This window comes from Malaclemys terrapin, chromosome 25 (assembly GCF_027887155.1).
Source record: "Malaclemys terrapin pileata isolate rMalTer1 chromosome 25, rMalTer1.hap1, whole genome shotgun sequence".
NCBI lineage: Eukaryota > Metazoa > Chordata > Testudines > Emydidae > Malaclemys > Malaclemys terrapin.
In genome coordinates, this window is record NC_071529.1 from 4351546 (window position 1) to 4365277 (window position 13732).

At 58.5% G+C, this 13732-nt stretch overlaps 1 protein-coding gene across 2 annotated transcripts in view; it reads right to left on the reverse strand.

Moving 5' to 3' along the window:
• LOC128829246 (alpha-2-macroglobulin-like protein 1) overlaps window positions 1-11521 on the reverse strand; it is a 71351-nt gene extending 59830 nt beyond the window's left edge. For both annotated transcript variants that reach the window (XM_054014561.1, XM_054014562.1), the window contains exons 1-10: window positions 11292-11521; window positions 10075-10264; window positions 9551-9713; window positions 9180-9232; window positions 8128-8148; window positions 7010-7163; window positions 4938-5022; window positions 4526-4661; window positions 3330-3444; window positions 2275-2384 (exon numbers count right to left, since the gene is read on the reverse strand). In XM_054014561.1, coding sequence (XP_053870536.1) covers window positions 2275-2384; window positions 3330-3444; window positions 4526-4661; window positions 4938-5022; window positions 7010-7163; window positions 8128-8148; window positions 9180-9232; window positions 9551-9713; window positions 10075-10264; window positions 11292-11362 — 1098 coding nt within the window. In that variant the 5' untranslated portion in view covers window positions 11363-11521. The remainder of the gene's footprint in view (window positions 1-2274; window positions 2385-3329; window positions 3445-4525; window positions 4662-4937; window positions 5023-7009; window positions 7164-8127; window positions 8149-9179; window positions 9233-9550; window positions 9714-10074; window positions 10265-11291) is intronic.
• Between the last annotated feature and the right edge of the window lie 2211 nt (window positions 11522-13732).

The following is a 13732-nucleotide window of genomic DNA, read 5'->3' on the forward strand; positions in this document are numbered from 1 at the left end:
GTGTCCTCATCTAAAAAAAGATATACTGGCACTAGAAAAGATTCAGAAAAGGGCAACTAAATGATTAGGGGTTTGGAACGGGTCCCATATGAGGAGAGATTAAAGAGGCTAGGACTCTTCAGCTTGGAAAAGAGGAGACTAAGGATATGATAGAGGTATATAAAATCATGAGTGATGTGGAGAAAGTGGATAAGGAAAAGTTATTTACTTATTCCTGTAAGTGGAGTCAGGATGAGCTCTACCCTGACATCTGGTGGTGAAGTATGGCGAGTGTGGAAAGAACTCCAGGGGCTGATCTTGTTTACATAGGCACACTCACCCGCCTGGCATGAGACAACAGCAACTGATAGTGGTTACTTTGGATGGGGTGGGATCCCCAGTTTCTCTGTTATTGGGGCAGGAGGAATAAAGTGTTGTTACCCTGATTATGTGAATCAAGGACGATGAAACTGTTTTATGACAGAGGATCTCACCATCACCTAAGTAGCACTTGCTAGACAAGGGACATGGGTTCCACAACCCAGAGATTTGAGAGATGATGGGGACAGGTATTTGTATCTGATAATATGGACCCCCTTTGAGAGCCTGAAACACCAATTGCACCACCTTTCTCTCTCCACTGTTTAATGTCAGAGCTAACTTTGATTCCATTAAGAGTCTAGTTACAGGCTGCTGAGCTGAATTTGCTTTGGGCCAATGGTGTACCAGCACTAGGGCTCCCCTACTATGAGCTGAAATCACAAAAGAGCTAAAGTTACTAAGAGCTGAGATCACTGAGTGCTGTGTTAATTAGTGGGGGAGCCTGAAGCTAAGCAGCAGGCGGAGCAATTTGTGGGGACGACTGGAGGAGCAGCGAGCAGTGCGGAGCCTTGTGGGGCCAGTTGGAGCGGCCCAGGGAATGGCGTCGGAGCTGTTTGCGGGGACGGCTGGAGCGGCTCACAGGTCGGTGAGCCGAGCAGCTTGTAGAGCGGAGCAGTTTGTGGGACAGCAGGAAGTGGACTGGCTCATGGTGAAGGCTGTGGCGGAACCCCACGGAGAGACGGCCGGCCTCGGATCACGTAAGGTTCCCCTTAACACCCTGCGTGCCCCCCCTTTTACTCTGGGGCTGCACTGACCAGGGACAGAGACTTTGGGGGTGTTGGACTTTGGGGACTTTGGGTGATTTTTGGGTTGCTGGATTCAAGAACCAAAGGGAAAGGACACAGCCGAATTTGCTGGGGTGGGTTTTTTTGCTCATGGTTTGTGTTATAAATCCTGTTTGTGGTGTTTTTCCAATTTAATGCTGATGTTGTTTACCTCGTGTTATTAAACATTTTCTGTTACACTCAGACTCCGTGCTTGCGAGAGGGGAAGTATTGCCTCTTAGAGGCACCCAGGGGGTGGTATGTAATTGTCCCAGGTCACTGGGTGGGGGCTCGAGCCGGTTTGCATTGCGTTATTGAAACGGAACCCCTAGATACAGAACCCGGCCCTTGTTGCTGCCAACTTAGATGGGAAGAAGGGTTACACTTAAGCTAAATGGACTGAGCTGTTTGAGTCTATCACTATAAGGCATCTTGTCTAATCCTTTCACCAGTCTTGGGGCTCTTATCTGAACCCTCTTCAATTTATCAATATCCTTGTTAAATTTTGGGCACCGGAACTGGACACGGGGTTCCAGTATCAGTTGCACCCCTGCCAAATACAGAGTAGCAGACTCGAGAATCCCGTTTATACATCCCAGAATCGAATTAGCACTTTTGGCCACAGCTTCGCACTGGGAACTCATGTTCAGCTGATTATCCACCATGACCCCGAAGTGTTTTCCAGAGTCCCTGCTTCCCAGGCTAGACTCCCCCACCCCGTACCCATGGCTGACATTCTTTGCTCCGAGGAGAGGGAGTCTAAGACCGTAATCCTCCCTAAAACAGGAGAGTTCAGCTAATCTAACTAAACCACTATCTCCACTAACAATTATTAACTATGAAAATGACTATTTACAAAACGTAAAGAGAAAAACTTCACCGGAGCAGGAGACCGGTCACTCCTGCTGGCTCTGGCTCTCAGCCAGGGGCTGTGAGAAAGAACTGAGGGTTGGCTGGTTGCTCAACCCCCATTGTGCCCTCGGTAAGAGGGGGCTTGAGGACATGGAGAGCGCAGCTAAAGCATCTGATCTCCAGTGCATGGGGCACATGGGCACCAGAAGTGCAGCACATCCAGCAAGCAGTCAACACCAATGGAGGTTACAGTTTGGTACAGACATAGTCCACTCTGTCACACCGGTAATCCCGTTACCTTGCCAGTGTAGGGCATTCCAGCCTTGTAGGTAGCGTCAGCGTCCTCAAAGGTCACCATAGGGATTTCAGACATGATGTCACAGCTCTTGGTCACGTTGAGCTCCACCCCTAGCAGGAGAGGGAGGCACGATAGGAGGAAGGTGCTGGGAGCAACACCAGAGTTCAGACTACGTCCCAGGTTTCTCTCCATAACAATCTGCACAGCCATTTCTACCCCCTCTCGCTATGGACTGGAGGGTGTGATTCGGGGGAGAATTTGGGAGGTTCGGCTGGGGGTGGAGAAGGATTTTCCTGGGGAATCTGGAAACTAGAAAATTTAGATCCACCTTCCCCTGGGGCTTAATCCCAAACCAGCCACTTGACATTTGCCAGCAGGGTCTCCTGGCTCTGTGGCCCTTTCCCCAGCACAGAGCTCCTTACTGAACGGCCCCAGAGCTGACCCCGCACACAGACCTCTCGGCACAGGGCCTGCCCCCAGAAAGGGCCATTTTCAGAAGGTGCCCAGTGACCCGTTGCCATTCTGGACCCGCTCTCCTCCAGCCACTTCACCATCGCTGATGCCAGCACCCGACGTTAACGTTGTATCCACCCCACAGTTACAGTTTTCAGCCAAACGGATGTCGACCGCTCTGCAAATCAGGATTCTTCTGGGTTAAATGTGGAGTTATCTGGGTTCGTTGCTAAGTGATTAGCACTTGCAGTTTTGAATGCAAAGCGCTAACGTCACTGAGGCCGTGACTCAGGGCCCAGCGACACATGCTGGGCCTTCACTCAGCTCTGCCAGCTCAGTGCACAGCCAGAGGCCACTCGCGGGAGGGTGTTTAGTCTTTGCGTGAACGTGCCCAGGTCTGAACTCCTCATGAGGGATCGATCCCAGTGATGGGATGAACCAGAACCCCAGATCCAACCCCCAACACTACCTCTGGGCACATCTCTAAAGCAGCTGGGCTACAAATGACATGACCACATGTGCAAGTGAGACCCCTCTGCCCCTGGGGGTTCAGTGCTGGGGGCTGCCTGGGGGTGTGCATGTGTGCTTGATTTCAGACCCACCTGTCCCCTCCTCCACGAGAGACACCTTGGCCTGGAGGCTCATCCTGTAGCCAGAGTGGGACAGCTTCAAAGGATCCGTCCCCACCTCTCTGGAAAAGCAGCCATTTCTCTTAGTCTGGAGGGAGAGAATCACAGCCCGTTAGCAGCAGCTCTGCACCAGGCCCCGCAGGTGTCAGCTCAGCAGGTCTCTAATCAGGCTTGGGCTGGTTAGTGCTGGGCCGGGAGACACTCAAAGAAAACCTGAGGGCTGAAGTCAGCAGCAGGGGGCGCTCTCACCTTGGAGTCAGATGGAGCTGAGGTGGGTGGGATGAGACTTAAAACAGAACCCTGGCCACTCATGCCCATCACAGATCCCCTGGTGCTTGTCCCCCATCGTCGTGGTAACGCTGTCTAATTCCAATCACCCCCCTAACCCCCCAGGGACTGAGAGCATTCGGGGAGATCTGTATCGTTCCATTGCCCCTGCCTAACGAGAACTGCTGATGAGGGAGGGCGGCCCCATAACCTGGGGCACTAGCCTAGGTCTGGAGAGACCTTGGGGCAAGTCCCTGCTGTGCCACAGGCTGCCTCCAAGTCCCTCTGAGTACGGCTCCAGCAGAAACACCCTGCGGCCGCGAGTCTCAGAGCCCAGCTCTGCTGACCCCGCTTGTGCTGCGGGGCTAAAACCAGCAGGTCGACGGTCGGGTCCAGGCGCTAGACCCGGGGAGGGGGAGGGTCTCGGAGCCCAGGCTCCAGCCAAGCGTCTACACTGTTCCTTTAGCTCCACAGCGCAAGCCCCAGGCAGTGGAGCTGGGCTCTGAGATTCTGCTGCAGGGTTCTTGCTGCGCAGACGGACCCTGAGCATCTCCGTGCCTCAGTTCCCCATCTGTACAATGGGGACAGGAGCCTGCCCCACTTCCCGGGGGCTAGGAGGATCAGTGAGGCACTGAGATATTGTGGGGAAAGGGGGGAAAGGGAGGGCATAGAAGTCTCTAAGCTCTGCTACACAGCTGCCAGTCCCCACCCCCAGCATGTCAGATGGGGACCCTGACGGAGTCAGGGCCTGATTCGTCTGCACTTACACCAGCTTTACATCAATGTCATCAACATCACCAAGGGAAATCACAGCGCCCCCTCTGGCCAGTGTAAGAAAAACATGGAGAGGAGCCTCCTCCAGCAGCATGTCATGTACCTCCCCGCTCCCCGGTTGCACTCACCTGGCTAGTAAGCTCCGTGCACAGAGTCAAGCTTGTCTCCTTAAAAAATCCGGATGGAGACCAGCGATATGATGGATGTGTCTTCGAACACAGGCTGGCCTGGACCCTCCCCAGGACGGGTTTCCCGGAGGTGTATCTGTTTAGCAGAGGGGAGGGAGAGGGTAAGTGGGAGGGAAGGGGGCCAACGCCCCTGTCCATGGGGGGGGTCCCTGCTGGGGTGGGGCTGGTCATGTGGCTGGGAGTGAGAGCCCCAGGGAGCCCTGCCTGGCCATGAGCATGGGGCAGAGCGGGGCGCAGGCAGGGAAGGGGCAGGTCAGATCCTGGCCTAGGGGGCCGGGGAGGGGAGTCAGGTCCAGGGTGATACCAGCCCCCCCCCCCTTTATCGGCCCGGCAGGGCTGCTTTCACACTCACCGGCCGCACACCCGCAGCAGGAGCGTCTCATCCAGCACCGTCACCACGGGGGGCAACTCCAGGGTCACTTCGAACTTGGGCAGCTCTGGGGGCAGAGAGGGACGGGGTGAAACCGACCCGCAGTCCTGGCTCGGGGGTTTCATCGCGATCCTCGGCCTTGGAGCTTCTCCCCGGGTCTTGCAGCCCCCCACTAACCTGCCGGCCGGGCGGGAAGGGGAAAGGCCCGGAAATGGAGCCGGGCTGGGAAGAGGCTGCAGCAGGAGCCTCAGCCGGCAGGAGTCTTTTCAACCCCACTGACAATAAACTGAAAAACAGCCTCTGTCCCCACTGCCTGGCCCCAATGGAGGGTTTGGGCCTTGGTCCATGTGGGGCTGAGAGTGGGGACGCCCCAGGGACCACGTGGGGCTGAGAGCGGGGTCACATCAGGGACCATGGGGGCCCAGTGGACGTGGGCGTTTCTCCCGGCTGATGAGGTTCCGGCTGTTCCCCTCCAGGAGCTGGTGTTCGGCTGGGACCTTGTCCCCAGCAGGGCCCCGCCAGGCAGCCTGGCCAGACAGGGCCAAATTCACACCTGGGCTCAGGCCAGAGGAGCCAGGGGGCTGCTCCAGGGCAGTTTGTCCCTCAGGGTCTGGGTCATCCTGGGGCACTGACAGGAGCTGGCTGGGCGGCTCCGAGGCCCAGAAGGGGACCATTTGTTGGGGCTGGGTGAATGTGCAGCCCAGGGATGGGCCAGTGAAGGAGGGGGGGTGTTTGGGGGTGCTTCATTTTTCACTCCTGCTCAGGGGATGGGGGACTGGCCAGTAGGGGAAGGGTGGGAGTATTGGGGGGGGGGCTCAGGGGCAGGTATCTGAGGTGAGGGCGGGGGTGGGAGGCAGTTGGAGGGTCTGGGGCAGGTGTCTCGGGCGAGGGGCAGTTGTGGGATTAGGGGCAGGTGGGGGTCGGTGGCAGCTGTTTGAAGGGAGACATCAGAGCTCTTCTCTCCCCTCCCCCGCAGGAGCCAGAGGAGGTTTTTTTTTGGGGGGGGGGATGGAGAGGGGGCCACTGACATTTCCCTCCCCCTCCCCGCAACACCCGCTCTAGGAAGGGTGTGGGGGAATTGTGTGAAGAGCCCCTTGTGCTCCAGGAGGAGCAGAGGTGGGGCTGGGGGGCACAGGGTTGGAATGGTCTCTCACAGTGTGGGTTACCTACTTATGCTAAACAATCTGTTTCACCGTGTATTTAGCTGTGATGCTCTGAGTACCTTAGAATCATAGAATATTAGGGTTGGAAGAGACCCTAGTCCAACCCCCTGCTCAAAGCAGGACCAATCCCCAACTAAATCCCCAAACAGCCCTTTGAAGATTGAACTCACAGCCCTGGGTTTAGCAGGCCAATGCACTGAGCTATCCCTCCCCCCATCACAGGGCAGCTGTGGGTGGGCGGGTGCTAGGCTGGGCAGAGGTGGGGCTGGAGGGCACAGGGCCGATGTGGGTGGGTGCTGAGGTGGGGCTGGGGGGACAGAGTTAGATGCTGGGGAGTTGGTGAGAAGCTGGAAGCTCCGTCCCATCTGGCAGCCAGCGAGCTCCTGCAGCAGGAGCCAGGATAAGCTCCCACGATAACTTTGGTGACATGGTAACTGCCCCCATCCACCTCCCACAGACACTGGGGGGTGGCGGGGGCCGGGGCTGCAGAAATCCTAAGTCAGACCCAAAACATGGAACAGCCATGGTTCTGACTCATGATGTTGGTGTGTCTGGGGCCAGCCATAGTGAAATCCCCGGCTCTGTATCTCTCCAGCCGCGCTGACCTGAGGCCTCCCCCAGGGCCCTAGAGCAAAGTGGGGCAGGACTGGGGCAGGGCAGGGAGACTGAATCCCCCCTCCTCCAGGACCCTATTGCGGGAGGAGTGGGCATGGGGTGGCTGAGGCCCAGGAGAGCTTGCAGCTGGCTGGGCCAGTCCCAGGGCTCTGAGCACCCAGGGACCCTCTGACAGGGACCCACGGACACCTCGCCCCAGGGAGACTCAGGAATCCCCCTCCCCCACCACGTGCCGGAGCCATGGCCTGGGTCGCTGACCTGGGACCCACTACGCACCGTATTCCTCCACGCTGAACGAGTATCTCGTCCTCTGCGCGTTGATGGCGTACGTCCCCAGGGCCGGCTCTGCAGACAGCGGGAGGGACAGATCCACGATGCCCTGCTGCGGAGTCACGTCTCGCCACTGGGCGATGCGGTTCCCGCTGGGATCCTGGCACATGGACACGCCCAGCTCAGCTGCTGCCCCCACACACGGCTTCTCCCCGGCAGCCCCCGAGTGCCTCGTGCTGCCGACGGGGGCTGGATCGACGCCCGGGGGCTCAAATCCTTCTCCTTAGCCTGGAGCAGGCACCGCCAGGCAGCCGCTGGGTAAGGAGGCCCCTGCCAGTGCCCCTCAGCCCTGATCCAAGGGCACCGCCTCTGGGGGGAACAGGGTCCCGAGGGACACCCCATCTCCAGCCTGGACAAAGCCCAGGGAACTCGCCGTAGGGACTGTTTCCATCTCAGTGCTAGGCCCCTGTGGGTATGTTCCCTGCCCCCCGCACGTAGCCTCCCCAAACCTCCACCCTTCCCCTCTACCCCTGCAGCTCCCAGAGACCCTCCCTCCTCCCCGCCCTTCCCCCATTCAGGTTCCCAAGGGAGCTCCCCATTGAGTTCCCCAATGGCCTGATCAAGTCACTGCCTGACCCAGAGTTAGGGGGCTGGGAACATTCGGGGTGAGTGACTCAGGCAGGGATCCCAGCTAGGGCGACCAAACAGCAAGTGTGAAAAATGGGGACAGGGGGTGGGGCTTAATAGGAGACTATATAAGAAAAAGACCCAAAAATCACGACTGTCCCTATAAAATCGGGACATCTGGTCACCCTAATCCCAGCCAGGCCCAAACCCACCTGCCTCCCGGACAGACAGCCCCAGACGCTGCAAACTCGGGGTGGGGAGGACGTAACCCGATGGCACAAATGTCCCCTCGCTGCCCCCATGTGGCCCAGCCCAGAAACGCCCTGTGCTCTAGGACCCTTTGCACCCCCACAGCAGGGCAGAGGGTTCTAGGGCTGGATTGCTGGACACTGTGGTCACAGCCCAGACTCCTCTGGGATCCCCACGACTGAACACCCCCGGGTGCCCTCGGATGAGCCAGACAGGAAGAGGAGGAAGCTGGAGAGGCACAGACTGACCTGCACGGTCACCAGGGGCAGCTGCAAAGCAAACAGACAGGAGATGGCTGGTTATAGGGACAGGAAATACCCCCCATGGCCCACGGGTCTGCCTGTGACCTCCCCAGGGCCGGGGTGTCTCTGGGGCCATGGGGGATCATGCGGACAGCAGCGGGGGTGACCAAGAGAGCCGGGACAGGAAGGGAAGCCCATGAGGCTGGAGCCCTTGCACCTCCCATGGGCCCCACCCCTCCCTGCAGTGGTGGATACAGGGCAGTGGGTGGCTGGTGTGTGCGTGGAGGAGCAGGGCAAGATGCTGGGGTCTCTGTCAAGGGGCAGTCTAAGGGCCGGGGGTCTGTGTTGTAGCCAGTGCCCAGGCGAGGCGGCTGGGAGTTGAGTTGTCCATCTGTATTTCCACACTGGGCCCGATTCTGCCACCTCACTCAGAGCGCACAGCACGGTTAGGCTGAAAGTTGCTAATGACTGTCAACCCGGGCGGGTGGGGGCTGACATCCACAGCCAATCACAGACTGCACTAAAGCCAGTGGGTGCCCAGCGCCCTCATTCCGGCTCCATGCAATGTGCAATCAACCCTCTCTGTGTAGTAAAGAGACTGCAAAAAACAGAGGCCACTTCCCAAGGCGCTAGGTCTGTAGCTTAGGGTCTGCGCCACACGACTGTTTTCAGCAGGCCAGCACAAGCCCTGCTACTGCAAGGCTGTTAACCTGCCCTGGGAGACTCGCCCCCTGCAGCAGTGTAGACCAGGGTGGCGGCTGAGGCATTCCCAGAATACCGGAGATCCTGGTATTTCCAGGATTGGCGTGGGCCTGTCCCTGCTGGCGTGACCTCGCACACTCGGTGTGTGTGAGTTCACGCCAGCAGGGGCAGAGCAGTGCGCTCTTCCAAATGGCACCCCTCATCCAATACCAGACACAAGCACTGGAAGGGGGCAAATCACCCAAGAAGAGGACTGTCCGATTTCAAACCGGATGAATGGCCTGCCTGGTGTAGACAAACCTAATGTGTCCAGTGCTCCAGGGCCCTGTTACCTGCCCCCTACCCCCAGCTCTCACCTTCCGGGTACTGGGAACGAAGTCTTTGTCCAAACTGACGATTCGAAACTTCACTGGAAAGGAGCAGAGGCAGAGGCGGGAATCAGCCCTGGCTTGGTTTGCTGCCCTCTGCCAATGAGCCACGGCCCTGCCCTGCATGGCTGGAGGCTGCCAGGGGAGGCCGATTGGTGCCCCCTGCAGTGTCTGTGCCATCGCCAAGGATGGGCTGAGACCCTCACTTGGTTCCCTACAGGCCCCCAGACAGGCCTCAGGCCTAGAAGTGAGAGTCCCGAATCCCCCGCTAGGCCCCAAGCCCGACCCCAGAGCCCGGGAGTCCGTCCCAAGGGCCTGGGGCCACAGGTAACTCCCTCCAGCAGCTCCTGCCCTCTCACCTGTCTGTCCCGGCTTGTAGACGGCCTTGTCCGTCTGCACAAAGGTCCTGGGCTGCAGCGCCCACAGCAGCACTTTCTTCCGCTCAGAGAACTGCAGGGCATCTCCCCGGATCGAGACGTGCAGCTCTGCCACTTCCTGCTGCCCCCCAGACGGTGCTGGAACCTGCACACGGGAACCCCCAGCAAGGCCACAGCGGCTGATAACCAGCCGATCGTGGTGCAGATCCGCTATCGCATGGGGGGGCAGTGGTGTTTGTGAGTCCCTGTTCCAGCCCCCCCAAAACACAGGAAACCCACTCCCCAGCCTGGGGGCCCTGAATGGGAGGGAGCATGAACCTGGGGCGTTCGATGGAGTTGGAAGCCAGGGTGCTCTCTGTACCCCACACCCCATCCCCGCTCCCTCCTGCCTGTCGCTGCTGAGGGATGGGCTCGAGTTCTGTGGCTACAGCTGCCCATTGAGTGACCAGCTCCGTGCCCATGGCCAGTGCCCGGGGCCGTGCCGATGGCTGTGGGCGGGGGTTCACCTGGAAGCGCACGTTCTCGTGCAGACGGGGCTCCTGGACCTCTCTCTCCAGCAGGGTGATAGCGCTGGGCCCATCCCCCCTCTCCAGCCGGACGCTCACCCGGACGGTCTCGTTGAGGTCGCTGAGATGAACTGACACCGTCCCCGTGTGCGGGTGGTAGAGTACGGCTGGGCTCACCACCACATAGTGCCTGGGGAGGGGAAAGCACCGGGGGCAATGGGGGAGGGGGAGGGGACGGGGGGGACAGCCCAGAGCCTCGCCCAGGACCGGGGATGACTCCCAATTTCTGAGTGTCCCTCCTGCTGGGACAGAGTTGGGTCGACAGCGGTGGAGGCTGATTCGTTTTTCTAACCACAGGGCAGGGGCAGGGCAAGGCTCCCCCGCTACATCCCCCACCCCAGCCGGCCTCCCGCGGAGCTGGAGGGGTCCCGGGGGCACAGAGAGGGGCTCAGTCCCCCTCCACCCCTGACCTCTTGGCTGCTCGGTCTGCCCAGAAGGGGGCAGCTAGTGGCGCTGAGAGTGAGCACCCCTGTGCACGGCGGGGGGAGGCTGGTTAGTCTGGGGCTGTACGGAGCACCTGAGCCCTTTGCAGCCAGTAACTGGCTTAGATACAGCCCCACCCCCACCCCCAGCCCAGTCTGCACCCTGGGGCCTCCGCCTGGCTTCACAGGAACCCTTTTGCATTTGCACCTTCGGGGCACTCCCAGATTCTGGCTGAGACATTCGTTTAACGCACTGGGTTCATCGGTAATTACTGTTCTATTTCACTGGTGCCTAGAGGCCCAGCCCAGCCTGGTCCCCCTGCACTGGGACTGGACAGACCCATAGCCAGAGACAAGCCACGGCTTGAGGAGGCTGACGGGAGCAGATAGCTGCAGAGGATCATCACCCCATGGTACAGAGGGGAGCTGAGGCTCAGAGGGTCGGTGTCTGGCCCGGGGCGCACAGGGCGTCTGTAGCAGAGCCAGGCACTGAACCCAGCTCTCCCACACCCCAAGCCACTGCCTTAACCAGGGCCAAATGCCCCCACCACTGGGAGGGGCTGGACCAGGGGAGCCCAGGAGGGACCCAGCATCAGGGACTGAGCTCCCAGGGGAGAACGGACCTGTCCCATCAGTTTCAGATCGAGCAGCCCCCTCATTGGTGCCCTCGGCTGCTTCCAACCCCCCCGCACTGCCCACCACGCGGACAGACAGACAGACACGGACAGGGCTTACGGCTCTGCAGACATCCCAGCTGTGAGGTGCAGGAGGAGCAGCAGGCAGGCCGGGGTTACCGGGGCCCCCATTCCTGGGGTGCAGGCAGACGGGCAGACACAAGGGGACACACACACGTCACCCCCCTCTGGGTCCTTCTTCCTCCCTCTCCCCCACGCACTGTGCTGGAGACCAGCCTGCTCTGCGCTGATATACACTCTGGAGCCGGAGCTTCGCTTTGATCCGGGGTAAACAAGGGTCGTGTCAGGTCTCTGGCTGGGGCTGGGGACGCAGCCAGGACAATATTTACCCACCACCCCCAGCTGCTGGATTCGAGCCTCTGACAGGTTGTTGCAGCTTGAGACAGAGGATGCTGCCTGGCAAAGGCTCAGATGAGTCAGGAGGCCCCTTGCATTGGTTACACGGCAGGGGGTGGGACCCCTCTGGGGGTCGGTGGTGGTGCAGTAGCCGGGATGCTGGGGAAGCCCTGGCAGGAGCAGGGGGGAGGAGCTTGCTGAGAAATGAGTTTGTAACCCCTCTGCCAGGTGGGGCCGGCAGGAACCAGGGCCGGGTTCAATATCTAGGGGGCTCGAGCTTCTCTTCAAAACAACGCAGAACTGGTTCGAGCCCCCACCCAGTAACCTGGGAAAATTACACCCCACCCCTGGGTGCCTATGGGAGGCAATACTGCCCCACTCGCAAGCACAGAGTCTGAGTGTAGAAAGGAAACGTTTAATGAATGAAGTCACCTGACAGTAATTAGGGGAAATGCCACAAGCAGGATTCATAGACATAGAACTGTGAGCAGGACGCCCAGCCCCGAGTGCCTGGGGCCGAGTCTTCTGCCTTCTGCCTCATGTTCCTGAGTTCTATAGCCACAGCTCCTGTTCTGTGCCCCTCTCTGCTCCCTCACCCCACCCCACTCACAGTGGTTGTCCGGGTCAGTGAAGACCCAGGGTTCAGAGGAAAAAAACTAGTTTGTGAATTCCCTTGTAGAAAGTTAACTACTTTGCCCTCAGGCAGAGACAAAAATCTCCAGCTGCTCACAGCTTAAAAACATTTCTTTGTTACAAGGACCTCTATCTGCCCTCAGATGCTGCTTTCTAAGCTAAAAAGGAAACAAAAATCCTTTAAAAAATCCTACTGGGCTTTTGGATCAAAATGATCCCACCGCTCTGCCACCATGTCAAGGTTCCTTCCCCACTCTGAACTCTGGGGTACAGATGTGGGGACCCGCAGGAAAGACCCCCTAAGCTTATTCTACCATCTTAGGTTAAAAACCCCCAAGGCACAAATTCTTCCTTGTATCTTGGACTAAGTAACACTGCCACCACCAAGTGATCACCTGCCTGTCTGCTGTGACCTTTTCAGGTCAGTCTCTTAGTGAGTTTCAGCTCTTTGCAGGCTGGGCAGAAATGCTGTCCCATTGCAAGTGATTTCCGCTTTCATTTGAGCGCTTTAACATAACAAAAGGATCTTAATGGAGCCTATTTAGCTCTATCTTTGAAGGGTGGGAGGAACAGCTGAAACCAGACTGGGGATCCTTAGGGAGAGTTCACATCTCCTGGCTGGGATACCTGTCCCCTCCCCTCTTACTTTCTCCAGGATCTGGCATTCAAGCTCCTGGCTTAACGAGGCCCTGTCAGCGGAGGGCGACCCCCTCATTGGCGACAGGTTAAGCACAATTTTCCTGCCCTTTATTCATACAATAATGACAACACTCTGATAACAGCATTTCACACCCCTGCATTCAGTACTAATGTGATTTCTAACCTAACACCAGCCGAGTTTATCGCTTGGAGCGACACCGCTCTATCTGCTGGATAGCTGGGCAGAGTAGGTGTGTTCACGTAAAATCAGTTTGCTCCTGAAGTCTCTCCCCATCCCAGGAAGGTGTCAGGGGAGAACTCATTCAGCCCTGCTCACAAGTTCGTTAAAGTGGGTTCTGGCCACAGATGCCAACCTTCAGCTTTCCCCAGGAGTGCTCAACCCCTGCTCGGCCCCGAGGCCCCACCCCCAATCCGCTCCTTCCCCCAAGGCCCCACCCTCACTCTGCCTCTTCCCACCTCACTCCGCCCCCTCCCTTAGGCTCTGCCCATGCCCACACCTATTCCTGCCTCTGCTCCTCTCACGAGCATGCCCCACCCTTGCTCTGCCTCTTCCCACCCCGGCTCCTCCCCCTCTCCCGAGCACCTCCCGGCCACTGCTGAACACCTGATCGGCGGTGGGTGGGAGGCACTGAGGGAGGGGGAGGACCTGATTGGCTGGTGAGTGCTGATTTTTCCCTGAGTGCTCCAGCCTCACAGCACCCACGGAGTTGGTGCTTATGGTTCTGGCAGCGACCCCACTACTGCAATGCAAATGAGAAGAACGTTGGGGTTGCTGAGCATGTGTCATGAAACCCCATTCACAATCGCTTCTAATGTTCCCACACTGGGACTGCCGGGGAGGAACTTTCCATG